The sequence below is a fragment of the Pelophylax lessonae genome, assembly GCF_965119305.1.
Source record: "Pelophylax lessonae genome assembly, chromosome: 1".
Lineage (NCBI taxonomy): Eukaryota > Metazoa > Chordata > Amphibia > Anura > Ranidae > Pelophylax > Pelophylax lessonae.
The window spans coordinates 81,841,704-81,855,398 of NC_138768.1; the positions used below are offsets into that span (position 1 = coordinate 81,841,704).

General features: G+C 41.5%; 1 protein-coding gene across 1 annotated transcript in view; it reads left to right on the forward strand.

Annotated features, from left to right (window-relative positions):
- Nucleotides 1–13,695, forward strand: part of OSMR (oncostatin M receptor) — a 107,237-nt gene that overhangs the window by 70,496 nt on the left and 23,046 nt on the right. The window contains exons 9-11 of the mRNA XM_082264846.1: nucleotides 6,342–6,510; nucleotides 10,266–10,342; nucleotides 13,256–13,478. Coding sequence (XP_082120972.1) covers nucleotides 6,342–6,510; nucleotides 10,266–10,342; nucleotides 13,256–13,478 — 469 coding nt within the window. The remainder of the gene's footprint in view (nucleotides 1–6,341; nucleotides 6,511–10,265; nucleotides 10,343–13,255; nucleotides 13,479–13,695) is intronic.

Below are 13,695 nucleotides of genomic sequence, written 5' to 3' on the forward strand. Positions count from 1 at the left end.
CTAAAATAAAACCTACCATACGGAATTACGCTATATGTTCCCCTTTATTCATCCCATACATAACACCACCGGAGCATTACCCAACAACAAGCGGAGGACTGGAGAACAGCAGGGTCCCTTCCCTCTCCCTTACATAGAGGAGTACAGAGGATAGATGACCCATAGCAGAGGCGTAACTAGAACCTTCAGGGCCCCGATGCAGGAAACCATGAAGGGCCCCCTGGACCCCTGGCCGGGGCCCTTCCCTTCAAGCCTGGGACTCTTCCCACTGATCCTGGGGCCCTTTACTCTCATTGCGGGACCCTTTCACAAGTTCTGCAGGGGGCCACCTTCCTGCGATGTTGGGGCCTCCCCACAGTGGCGGAATGCCAGGGCCCGGTTGCAAGTGTGACCTTTACGATCCTGGAAGTTCACCCACTGGTGTCAGTTGTTTTTATTTTTTTGGTATTTTAATTGTATTATTTTTTATCATTTTATTTTATTTTTTTACAATGTCACTGACTATGACTCTGTCCATTGAGAAAAGGAAGGAGCTGGCTGGTAAATTACCTATTTACCGACCCCTTCCTGGTCCTCTATTGTGACAAATTCCCTGCAGCAGCCGGCAGGAGAGGGTAGGGAGCACAGTAGGGGGAGGCAGCACAGTGGGGGGGGGGAGCTCAGTAGGGGGGGGAGCACAGTAGGGGGGGGGACCAGGGGAGCACACAGGGGCCCAGAGACAGCAGAACACAAGTGAACTGGATGGATAGGAGGAGTGGCGGGGGCAGCATACAGAGGAACCAATCTCCTCCATTTTCCCCCTGCAGCTACAGGAGGAAAAAGGAGGGCAGTGATTTCTCTACATGCGGCCCCTGCTGCCCCTCCTATCCAGGTGTACAGGGGAGCCGCACAGGGCCCCCTGGAGCATGGGGCCCGGTTGCGACCGCAACCCCTGCAACCCCTGTAGTTACGCCCCTGACCCATAGGTGCTTACAGTTTCCTGCTCTGGCTTACAGTACTACTTACTCTGCCTAATACCCCTGCATGGGGTGGAGCACTCTGGTAAGTGCAAACTATTTCACTACCCACTTTGAGCACCTAATATAGTGCACGAGGATCGAATGCTAAATACCACCAGATGATCAAGCACTCCACTATATGAACTTTATTTACCAAGTCACATCTTTTATATGTTTAAATTCATCTGAGATATACTCTGATTGAGGAGCGGAGTGTATTGATATATCTGCACCTTTATATACCAGTTTCCAGTTTGCTTTGGATTTCCCATACACTTATCACTTGGCACGCTAAGAATGTATATTTAATTGCTAGTCACGCACAGATCACTCGTATATTTATATTGATTGATAATATATTTTGATTTGCCACATATGCATTTATATCCTTAATTATATTCCTACCTTGTCATCCAAGGAATCTATTTATGTGTTTTTAGATATATACAATTGTGAGCTATATATCACGTCCACACTTAGAGTCACCAATCACCTTGCACTTTATTACTTATTAATTATTTTAATATTTATATCAATTTGCCATATATGATTTATATTTAATATTTGAATTGAATTTTGTTTGTGTCACCCAAAGGAATCAATTTATGTGTTTTATTGACATATTTATTGAATTTATTCTACACAGCACTACATCACCTTTTCAACACTAGTCACTTTATATTTATATATAATATGGCTATAAATAATTTAAGGTCTTAAGAGATATATATTTATATATTAAGGAGTCTATAAACAGTTTTTTTTTATTAATATTCCCTTGGGCAGCGCCAATTCCCTATCCCTTTATACATCCATTAATTAGATATAGCATTGCTATATTTTAGGGAGGCTGCAGCCCTTTCATTCCCCTACATTTCCATAACGCGGGTTTCCTTTCTTTAACCTTAAGGATGTACACCAACCTTGGTATAGGGACTAGTATGTGAGCTGTGAAGCCAGTCAAATCACATAGGGTCTCGGCTCTTCCATTGGACAGATAAGTAACCTGGGGATCTGCCTTACAATTTATGTGCTGTTGACAGCGGGTTACATGTTTAGGACATTGATGGTGGGACTTGTGCATATTCTTGGTATTGGGGTTAGATCTTATAGAAGCATTGGTGCATAACCCCTATTTGTGATTTAATTTGAAGCTAGTGCATGCATCGGGTATATATCTTTGGACTACTGGGTTATTATAGTTGCTGGTTTATACAGGATATGACCTTCAGGACATCAATTTTTATTTCTGTTTGAAAATCCCTCAATATTTCTATGTTTAAATTTTAAGCTCCTTGAGGGCAGGGACTGATGTGAATGTACAATATGCTGTATAATTAAAGTGCTGCGTAAATTAATGGTGCTGTATGAGTACCTGTAATAAATAAATCAATGTTTTGTAGGACTCCACCTAAAAGCAAGATTTATTCATTCAAAATATTTTGACTTACTTCCTGTTCTAGCTGACACCAGGACAGGAAGTAATAGGAAATCTCCCCAAAAAGCACATAGGCAGCAAAATAATACCTAAATGAGGTTCCAACTCTGCCATCTGTACTAAAAATATATATTTATTGCTATCTGTGTCCCTATAGAGGGGCTTTTCAGTCACTTCTCGTTTTGTCTGATACCTGTGAAATGTGCAGAAATTAAAGGAGAAATTTGTCTCACAGGGACACAGACAGCAATAACAGGGGGTTTTATCTTCCCCACCCATTGCATGCAAAAGGGGAAAACAATTTTGGCTGGAGCTAAGCTCTGACTAAATATTTACGTTATTTATCTGGAATACCAGAAATGTGGTAAAATGTGTTAACCTATTATAGAATGCCTTTTTTTTGTTTTTACATTTTTTTTCAAGTTTAAATAAATGTTTTTTTTTTTTTTAATAAGGCAATTGCATGTGATGTCCGCACTATTAAACAGATGGCACTACAGATATCACTGCAGCCTAAAGGTGGCAGTGTTAATCTACAGGCTGAAGGCTTATTTTGTCTGTGAAGCCTCCAGGTATCACCCCTACTTAAATGTTTTTTGAGATTTTAGTGTTGAGAATGCCAACAACAGCATAGAGGTTGACTGCCAGAGGATCGTCAGGATCCTTGTGCATTATGCCTAACTTAAATTAGACCAAGGCATTTGTGTGGAGATAGGAACTTATGTTCAGTCCACTGGAGAACAGACATACCACCAAGTGGGGGATTCAGGCCCACCCACTTCTACAGCGTGTCCAAAAGTTTTGAGAATTAACAAATATTAATTTTCACATTCTGCCTCGTTTTTTATGATGGCAATTTTCATATACTCCAGAATGTTAAGAAGAGTGATCAGATGAATTGCAATTAATTGCAAAGTCCCTCACTGCCATGGAAATGGTCATAATCCCATAAAAAATAATTTCCACTGCATTTGTGAAGAAGGCTTCAGGGTATCCAAGAAAGTCCAGCAAGCGCCAGGACCATCTCTTACAGCTTATTCATGTGCAGGACCTGGGCACCACCAGTGCAGATCTTGCTCAGGAATGGCAGCAGGCAGGTGTAAGTGCATCTGCACGCAATGTGAGGCGAAGACTTTTGGAGGATGGCCTGGTGTCAAGAAGGGCAGCACAGAAGCCACTTCTCTCCAGGAAAAACATCAGAGACAGACTGATATTCTGCAAAAGGTACAGAGATTGGACTGCTAAGGACTGGGGTAAAGTAATTTACTCTGATGAATCCCCTTTCTGATTGTTTGGGGCATCAGGGGAAAAAACTTGTGCGGAGAAGAAAAAGTGAGCCCTACCATCAGTCCTGTGCCATGCCAACAGTAAAGCATTCTGAGACCATTCATGTGTGGGGCTGCTTCTCAGCCAAGAGAGTGGACTTACTCACAATTTTGCCTAAAAACACAGCCATGAATAAAGAATGGTACAAAAACATCCTCCAAGAGCAACTTCTCCCAACCATCCAAGAACAGTCTGGTGACGAACAATGCCTTTTCCAGCATGATGGAGCACCTTGACATAAGGTAAAAGTGATAACTAAGTGGCTTGGGGAACAAAACATCAAAATTTTGGGTCCATTGCTAGGACCCTAATCCCATTGAGAACTTGTGGTCTATCCTCAAGAGCCGGGTGAACAAAAAAAAAAAAACCCACAAATTCTGACAAACTCCAAGAATTGATTATGCGAGAATGGGCTGCCAGGGTGTGGCTCAGAAGTTGATTGACAGCATGCATGGGTGAACTGCAGAAGTCTTGAAAAAAAAGAAAAAGGGTTGACACTGCAAATATTGCATAAACTTAATGTAATTTTCAATAAAATACACAAAAAAGCGCAGCACCAACTGTACAATCAAAACAGTCCTATAAACACATCAAATAAGGTGCACCAGTAAAAGATGGTAAAAGGATCCCCACACAAGCTGCCGTGAAAGTGATGAAAAGCATACATGTCACCACCATGAGGATAGGGGCAAACCTGCTTAACAGATCAAATTGACTCTGAAATTATAGAGAGGTCAATAGTCGCTTATGTAGAAACAAGAGCAGATGGATCAAATTCTTATCAGGTCTACAGCAGCTATTTAGGCATCCTACATCAGCCCAGCCACAGGATAAATGTGTAAGCTTGCAAAAGAAAAGGAAAAAATGGACTGAAAAAGAGAAGTTAGGAAGAACGAAAATTCCTCATTACAGATGAGCTTTGGCTTCAGACTAAAATAGAGGCTGGTCCGAAATTAGCGACTATCTTGAAGGGTAGGTAGCTCAGCTTGGATCCACACCTTAAGCCTAGTACATACGTAACGAATATCCACCGACCGGTCGTCTGCCTTTTGTCCAGAGTTGTGTTTTGTTGGTTGGAATGTGCTCTAGACTGCACTGGACTTTTGTCGACCGACAGAATTCTACTTCAGAAGTGATGTCATGTGTTGGTTTGCTTTCTTTGTGTTCTTTCTTCTCTAAGCATGCCCAGTCTTGCTCATAAGATTTTTCCCTGTCGAAATCTGTACTGACTGCATGAAAATCAGACGTGTTTTGACGGTGGACAAAAATTTTATAGCCTGCACACCAGATTTTTTTCCGCCGATAAGTCGGAGTCGGTTGTCGGAAACATCATACTAACAAGCCGAAAATAAGCGGATCGGTCGTCGGACGAAAATTCCCTGCCGATTTTTTGACGCGTGTGTACGAGGCTTTAGCTATCAGCTTCTTGGCAGTAAACAATACAGTAAACCCCCCTCCATTGCGGGGGTTACGTTCCGGACCCAGCCGCGAAAAGTGAAAATCCGCAAAATAGAAAAACCCTATTAAAATGCATTGTAGGCATGTTTTTTTTACTGTCACTGTACGTGTAGAAGCATTTTAAGGTCTTTAAACACACTTTTAAAACAATAGAAACTCATTTAAACACATAAAAGATACTGAGAGACATAGCAAGAGCTATGGAAAACACAAAAATATTTCATTTTTAATGATTTATATAGTAAAATAACATTACAGAAAAAAACGCAATATACCGGGACCGCAAAAACTGAACCGCGATGGAGCGGGGGTTTACTGTACCTCATAAAAAAAGGTCTGGATCCCTAAATACACTTATAACCTATTGATGCCATTTGATTGAGTTTGATATACACTGGAGAGCACGACCCTTTATCTGTGAGGGAGGATATAACTGGATGCCCAGATATACCAATATCGATGTCCTTGATCTGATGAGAGTATACCCCTGAGTACTACCAGGCCTATTACCCCTGTAGGGGTACTCAGTTCCGATGACTGCAGTCGTTATTGAGAGGGGAGCACTATTGTTTTCTCACCTGCACAAGTCACCTTTGGATCACCTCAAGATCTACAACTTTGGAACTCCATATAAATATTTATCTATTCACCTTATGGACTCTTGCCGGATGTACACTTGTGTAGGGATCCTTTTACCATCTTCTACTGGTGGACTTTATATGATGTGTTTTATAGGACGGTTCTAAACGTACAGTTGGCGCTGCACTTTTTTTTGTGTATTTTATTTGTCGATTTAGGTGTGTAATCAAACCTATTGGTGCTGGCAGTCAACACATAGTTACATGTTTTTTAAACCAACCGCAGTTAGATTTTGTACTCTGTATTTTGTCAAAAAGAGCCTTTGCACTTACGAAATGATTGTAATTATACTTCAATATACCATTGTAACATCGGACACAAAGATCTAACACTGAGGCAGCAGACTTTGTGAAAATGAATATTTGTGTCATTCTCAAAACTTTTGGCCAAGGCTGTACACAAAATAGGAGTGTCATTTTTGGAAACACGAATGTTTATTGTTTCTTTTAACGTGTTGGTTGTTAATTTTTTTTCCTTCGCAGGTAAATGTGACAGTGAAAGGGAAAACCTCACTGGAGATGTACAGTGTCAGTCTCACCCAACTGAAGCCATTTACTAGGTATGAGCTGAGAGTGCGCTGCATGTCGGAGTCATCATTAGCCGGGTGGAGCCACTGGAGTGAAGCTCTTGTAATCCAGACACAGGAAGCTGGTATGCCAACCAAATATGGGAATTTAAAGAATTACAAATTATAATAGGACATTCTTTAAAATAAAAATCAAAGTCAAGTGCAGTTGGCTGTTTGATGTTAGATGTGTCTGAAATGCTTTGACTTGCCTTTGAGCTGCTCACGGAGCTTCTTCAAGCTGCTGCTAGAAGTTCTAAGCATAAAACCAATGTAACAAAGCCTAAAAACTGTAGATTTTAGGTTGTACTTGGTTTTTCGAAGTGTACATCACTGCGCAGTAAAGAAAAAATATTTTGTATTGTTTGAATTTTATTAATTAAGTTTGTGACAGCCAAATTTCCTCAACACAGAAAGACTCTTTGCAGTCTCTAATGAAATGAGGACACATAATACACCTGGTACCCAGTGCTGTATCTTGGCGTAGGCCAACAAGGCCCAGGCCTAGGGCAGCACTTTGTAGGGGGGGGGGCAGCATCAAATTTGGACTTGTGTTTCACTTATTTGTATAAGGACTATGGACTTTCTATTTAGTATACAAATAAGTGACATAATCCTAGAATTACAATCAGTGGCAGCAAACACAAAGTCCAAATATCTTAAAAGAACTGATGGGGCTGCACTGATGGGCACTGATATGCTCTGATATGCTGCACTGATGGGAACTAATATGCTGCCCTGATGGCCACTAATGAGTTGCCAATGGTGGGTACTGATAAACTGCACTGATGGGCACTAATGAGGCTGCATTGATAAGGCAGCACTGATATGCTGCACTGATGGGTATGAGGCGGCACTGATAAGCTTGACTGATGGAGCTGCACTGATATGGTGTCCTGATGTGCACTGATATGTTGCACTGATGGGCACTAATAGGCTGCAGTGATGGCCACTGATGAGGCGGCACTGATAAGCTGTACTGATGGGCACTGATATGATGCACTGATAGGCTGTACTGGTGGCCACTGATGGGGCTGCACTGATGGCCACTGATGAAGCTGTGCTGATATTCTACACTGATGAGGCTGCACTGATGGGCACTGATGGGCTCTGATAGACTGTGGTTGTGGTTTACAGATGACAGGGCGTGTCATAAACAGGAAGGGGTGGGTCATATTTCAATTAGGGGGTTCACAAGTTTAGTCAGGCCTAGGGCAGCACAAAACCTAAATACACCACTGCTGGTACCCAAAGACGATGTGATCTTCAGCCTAGGCTGTGAGGGACATAATGGAGCTAAGAACATCTTTTTGTTATTCAGGCAGATAAAAGTATCTTTTTACTTAAAGTGAACATTCAGTCCTGCTAGATCACTTCATGCTGGCCCCTTATGTGGGTAAAGCTATGTAAAACAAAAAAATAAGCGCCTATACTGTTAAAAATCCAGCAATTCACTGTCTCACCCTGTTCAGGTTGCTCTCTATTTTTGGCATTGTGCCAAAAATCCGAGCCGCTGGAGGCCAATTTGCTGACTAAATATTTACTGCTGCTCAGGGGCTTTTAGCATTAAGAAGAAACAGGAGCAATGCTGGAGGCAATTTACAGCACATACCAATTTTTGTAACTTAACTATCTATTAATGTAGAATGTATGTTCCTTGTTAAGGAACATTATTTTTCATCACGTAGCTATGGGTAAAATTCTCCCTATAAATACAAATTGTTATCTGGTAATAGTGGCATATACCCTATTGAATCATTTGAAATGTGATTTTTTTATTTTTTTTATGATGAGTCTATTTTAAAATAGTCCAGTCTCTCAAAAACCCAATACCAAAATGAGAAACCCAATACCAACCCCCCCACATATGTTTTAGTGCTGTCTTCAGTCCAACCATGGGACCCCCTCCATCTTCTTTATGTATGGACATGGGCATTGTTCTCTGCATTAATCCCTTCTGAGTCCAAGGCAGCTTATATATATGCCTCAAGGGCTCAAACAGAACCAGTTCCTGGGACCATATGAGGACATGAAGTGCAGCACTGGAGAGGGTGAGTACTGCTTTTTTTTTTTTTTTTTTTTAACTGGAGGGAAAGGATTTAAAAAGTACTTGTAGTTGGGCTTTAGGAAGGCAAGAGCAATAAAGTGCAGAAGCCCAAGACCATAAGAGGACATAGAGTGCAGCATTGGAGCATGGAGAAGGTAAGTACTGCTTTTTTTTTTTCTTTTAATGGAGGGCGGGAAGGGATTTAAAAAGTACTTTTAGCTGGGTTTTAGGAAGGCAAAAGCAATAAATGCCAGGAGTCCATGCAGAAATAATATTCCATTGGTTTGACCATTCTTAATCTTAAAATGTAACTAAACTCATCAATACTCACCAGCCCTCAAGCAATGCACTGTCTGCAAACTCCCTCGTCAATGCCAACATACACAAGTATTGTGACGCCTATCTTTACACACACGTGAACTTTAATGGCATCCCAGTCTTAGTCCGTAGGGTTCAATATTGAGTTGGCACACCCTTTACAGCTATAACATCTTCAACTCTTTTGGGAAGACTGTCCACAAGGTTTAAGAGTGTGTCTATGGGAATGTTTGACCATTCTTCCAGAAGCACATTTGTGAGGTTAGGCACTGATGTGGATAAAAAGGCCTGGCTCCCAGTCTCCCCTCTAATTCATCCCAAAGGTGTTCTGTTGGGTTGATGTCAGGACTCCATGCAGGCCAGTCAAGTTCCTCCACCCCAAACTCACTCATCCATGTCTTTATGGACCTTGCTTTGTGCACTGGTCCAAATCATTTGGTGGAGGGGGGTTGTTTTTCAGGGGTTGGGCCTGGCCCCTTAGTTCCAGTGAAAGGAACTCTTAAGGCATCAGCATACTAAGACATTTTGGACAATTTTATGCTCCCAACGTGGTTGGAACAGTTTGAGGATGACCCCTTCCTGTTCCAACATGAGGGCCCACCAGTGCACAAAGCAAGGTCCATAAAGTGATGGATGAGCACATTTGGGGTGGAGGAACTTGGCTGGCCTGCACAGAGCCCTGACCTCAACCCCATAGAACACATTTGGGATGAATTAGAGTGCAGACTGCAAACTAGGCTTTCTCTCTAACATCAGTGCCTGACCTTACAAATGCGCTTCTGGAAGAATGGTCAAACATTTCCATAGACACACTCCTAAACCTTGTGGACAGCCTTCCCAGAAGAGTTGAAGCTGTTATAGCTGCCAAGGGGTGGGCCAACTCAATATTGAACCCTATAGACTAAGATAGGGATGCCATTAACGTTCATCTGCATGTAAAGGCAGGTGTCCTAATACTTTGGACAATATTGTTTATTTTTCCGAGCTGCTCCCAGGTTTGGGGTCTTCAGCCATTTGGACTGGCCAGACTGGAATGGCTTAACTCCCACCGAGGCACATGGGAGTTTATTAATTCTGGCACCGCGTTCTTAGAATGTACGCTGAGCAATGCATACTCAGCTCAGTGAATATTCTAAAGTACTTTCCAAGAACAAGGTAAGAAACCTTTATTATAGCAAGTCTCTACTAAAATCCTTCCTGCTCGCAAGTTCTCCAAATCAGGAGTGATTACTATTAACAGGAGTCAATGTGAAATTATTTAGATTGGTGGGTGGCAGTGAGTCCCACCATTCTAAATGCAGTTACAGCACGCTCTATGGATCATCTCTGCTTTCTGCAGTAAGAGGACATAGGAACATAGTAGCCTATACCCATTGCTCTTCCCAATACTAATAAGAACAGTGTCTTAAATGACTTGTACTGATGAAATGTGTACACATCACTCTCCAAGATTTCTCTCATTTTTTTTTTTTTTAGCACCGTCAGCTCCACTTGATATTTGGAGAGAAATTCAGCATAATGAAAATGGACAGACTGTAACAGTTTACTGGAAAGTAAGTACTCTAGGACTTCATCTGCTCAGATATCATTCAGTTTGGGTAGAGTAGAATGTTGCAATGATTTCTCTGGGTCTGAGTTCCCAGCTCCGCCCACCTGCTGCATTTACTAGTATTCATATCCATTATTTATTCACTACTATGAAATTATACAGCATTGTGCAATAAATAGTAAAAAAATAAAACAGAAGTTTATAAAACATGTTTTAGGGAGAGAAGAGGAGACTCATTCTCCCTACTGTGGTTTTCAGGTCATTTTTCTTACCTGTATAGTGAATACAGCAGAAGCAATGAGACTGCAGGGCAGGGAAATTCACCGGGAAGACCTCACCATTGGCATTCCCAATGCGGATTCAGCCCACCAGCATACTGTCTATCATTATTAGTTTTCAGAAGTTTTAAAATACAGTATATCAGACTTTTAAAACAAGGTGAAAGATTTAGGAAAAATTGCAAATGTTAGAGTTCACCTTTACAGAAATAAACGTGAGCTAACACTGTACACTCTCCCCACCCCCCTCTGGTCCCACTGTACGTACGTCTGGGGGTGCTGAGCTGTCAGTGCTTACACAGCCGGTCCAGGGAAATGAAATCCCTGCTCTGCTCCCTCTTCTCTGTGCAGCACTTCCAGGATGGATCAGAGTGATTCTGATTAGTCAGTGCCTGCACAGTGAATCGCTCTGGTCCATCCTGGAAGAGCTGCACAGAGAAGAGGGGGGATATAAATCCACAAATTTCTGGACCAGCTGCATGGGCACTGACAGCTCAGTGTCCCCTGAGGTAAGTACAGTGGGGACAAGCAGGTTGGGGAGGGTGTACAGTACAGTGTTAGGTTAACTGGTATTTTTTTCTGTAAAGGTGAACTAACACCTTAAGTATCTTTATTTTAGCCATATGACTGTATCTTTCAAATATCATTGGGCTCAACTAAAACAAAACTGTTAATTTTTCAAAAATATGTATTTTTATCCTGGTGTGATAGCATAATTTGATACAGGTGCTGTTTTGCCGACAATTTTCCAAAAGGCTCCTTCAACAGAAGTCTACTGAACAATTGACTTTTGTTGAACAGAGCGATACCGGCAGGGCCATACACTCCTTGAATTCTTACTAGGCGAGCAGGTATGGCCAGCTTTACCAATAAAGATTCATTGTCCTGCAAATGTCTTCTACACCCCAGCAAACTAAAAATAATTCTGATTACCCAATGCATTCTAAAATCTCATTAGCTATGACCAGATTTCATAGAAGTTTGTATTAGAGATATATAGTAATTGCAGCAAATGCCTGGGCCAAGATCTTGAGATCTGCAATGCTGAAAAAGACTGGTGAGCTATTAATGACAGATTGGTTAGCTGGAAAATCAAGTTTAAGGGCACAAAATACACATTCAGGCTTGTAATGCATTGTTTTTTATGAATCTGAACACAGCTGTATTAAAAATTCTATGTACCCAAATCTGCGCACAGTTCTGCAACAGAAACATCGCCAAGATCCTGTGTATGGACAGTTTTTCAGGTTTTGTGCAAGTAAACCTTTGTGCTAAAGTTTACATGCATACACCTTAAAGATAGTCTATTAGCCACCACGACTGCTTAGGGATGATATGTCAATACCAACAATGTGTAATTACAAACTATTGATGTTTACATGTCAGCCCTGAATAGCAGGAACTGCCCACATCCTAGCAACCAAAGACACTAGGCGGCAAGAGCTGCCTGCATCCTGGCAACCAAGGACACTAACGTGTTTCCCCGAAAATAAGTCTTATATTAATTTTGGCTACAAAAAACACACTAGGGCTTATTTTCAGGGGATGTCTTATTTATTTATGGTGTGTAAAAAGATGAACTTAAAGGGATTGTAACCCTAAAATAAATAAATATCCTGATCCTTTAAAGCATGGTAGACAGCACAGTGTTTGTGTTGTGTCATTTAGCCCTCTTTATGTTCCAAAAAACCTGGAATAAAATAATAAAATGTTAAAAAAAAGTTCTCTCCCCCTCTCTCCCTGTCAGCTCAGGAGTCAGCATTATGACATTCTGTAATCCCAAAAATAAACCTCGGATAAAGTAATTGTAAAAATATGTAATGGATTTTGTAAAAAGATTATGTAATGTGCAGTGTGTCTCCTTTTGTAACTTTATTGTGGAAAATACCTTATTTACAGCGCTGCTGGGCATTCACATGACCCTCCGGAGCTCTACTGTCCCTCTACGAATACTGCAGAAGGAGGGGCTGAGATCAAGGATTTTACTAGGGCTTATTTTTGGGGTAGGGCTTATATTGCAGCCATCCCTGAAAATCATACTAGGTCCTATTTTCAGGGTAGGGCTTATTTTCAGGGAAACAGGGTAGGCAGCAGGAACTGCCCACATCCTAGCAACCAAGGACACTAGGTGGCAGAAGCTGCCAACATCCTAGCAACCAAGGACACTAGGTGGCAGAAGCTGCCTGTATTCTAGCTACCAAGGACACTAGTCAGCAGGAACTGCCCACATCCTAGCTACCAGGGACACTAGGCATCAGGAGCCTAGCAACCAAGAATGCCAACTCTGTATGCATGTAAACACAGCACAAGCATTATAGTGTATAGACAACATTTTACTTCCATGCTCAGAATTGCTCCTTAGTTGTGTGCAAACTATGCTGACAATTCTCCTGCTTCTTGTCCTTGATTTAGTCATACTTTGTTAGATCAATGACTTGTATTATGTTTCACACTGCCAGGTGCCAAACAAAGAGGGGTCACATTGGGGTCCCATCAAAATTTTGCTATGGGGCTGCATGATCTGTAGTTATGCCTTGAGTCTTAGAAATCCTCCTGATCTATGTTTGAGTAATATTAAGGTCATGTGTTTCAGATCCAGTTAGCTTTGTGCAATTTTGTAAACTCATTTGTGTTTTTAGCCTTCTCCGGGTTTTAACTCCAATGGAAGAATTTCTCACTATAATATTAAGTGGCGGCCAATAGATGGAAGTATCATAGACAATAACATTAGAGTGCCTGCTCAGCAGAACAGTTACATTGTAAACCTTGGAAGACATGCTTATGCCATCTGCATCACAGCACAAAACGGGGTTGGTGTGTCTCCAGCTGCTGAGATAAAAGTCCCAAGAACCAGCGGGAGTGGTAAGTCCTTCTTACTCTAGAGAAAGTACATTTCTATGCAATAAAATGCTTTTTTTTTTGCACTAACAGTAACCGTTTATTTTTCATGACAAGCTTTAGGGTAACGTCAATCCCTTCTTCCAGTGCCAGCAGTACTCATTTTTCTATCTTTAAGATCAGATCAATTCCTGTCCATAGATAGCTCAGCAGGGACAAGCTGATATTTGAACCATCTGTG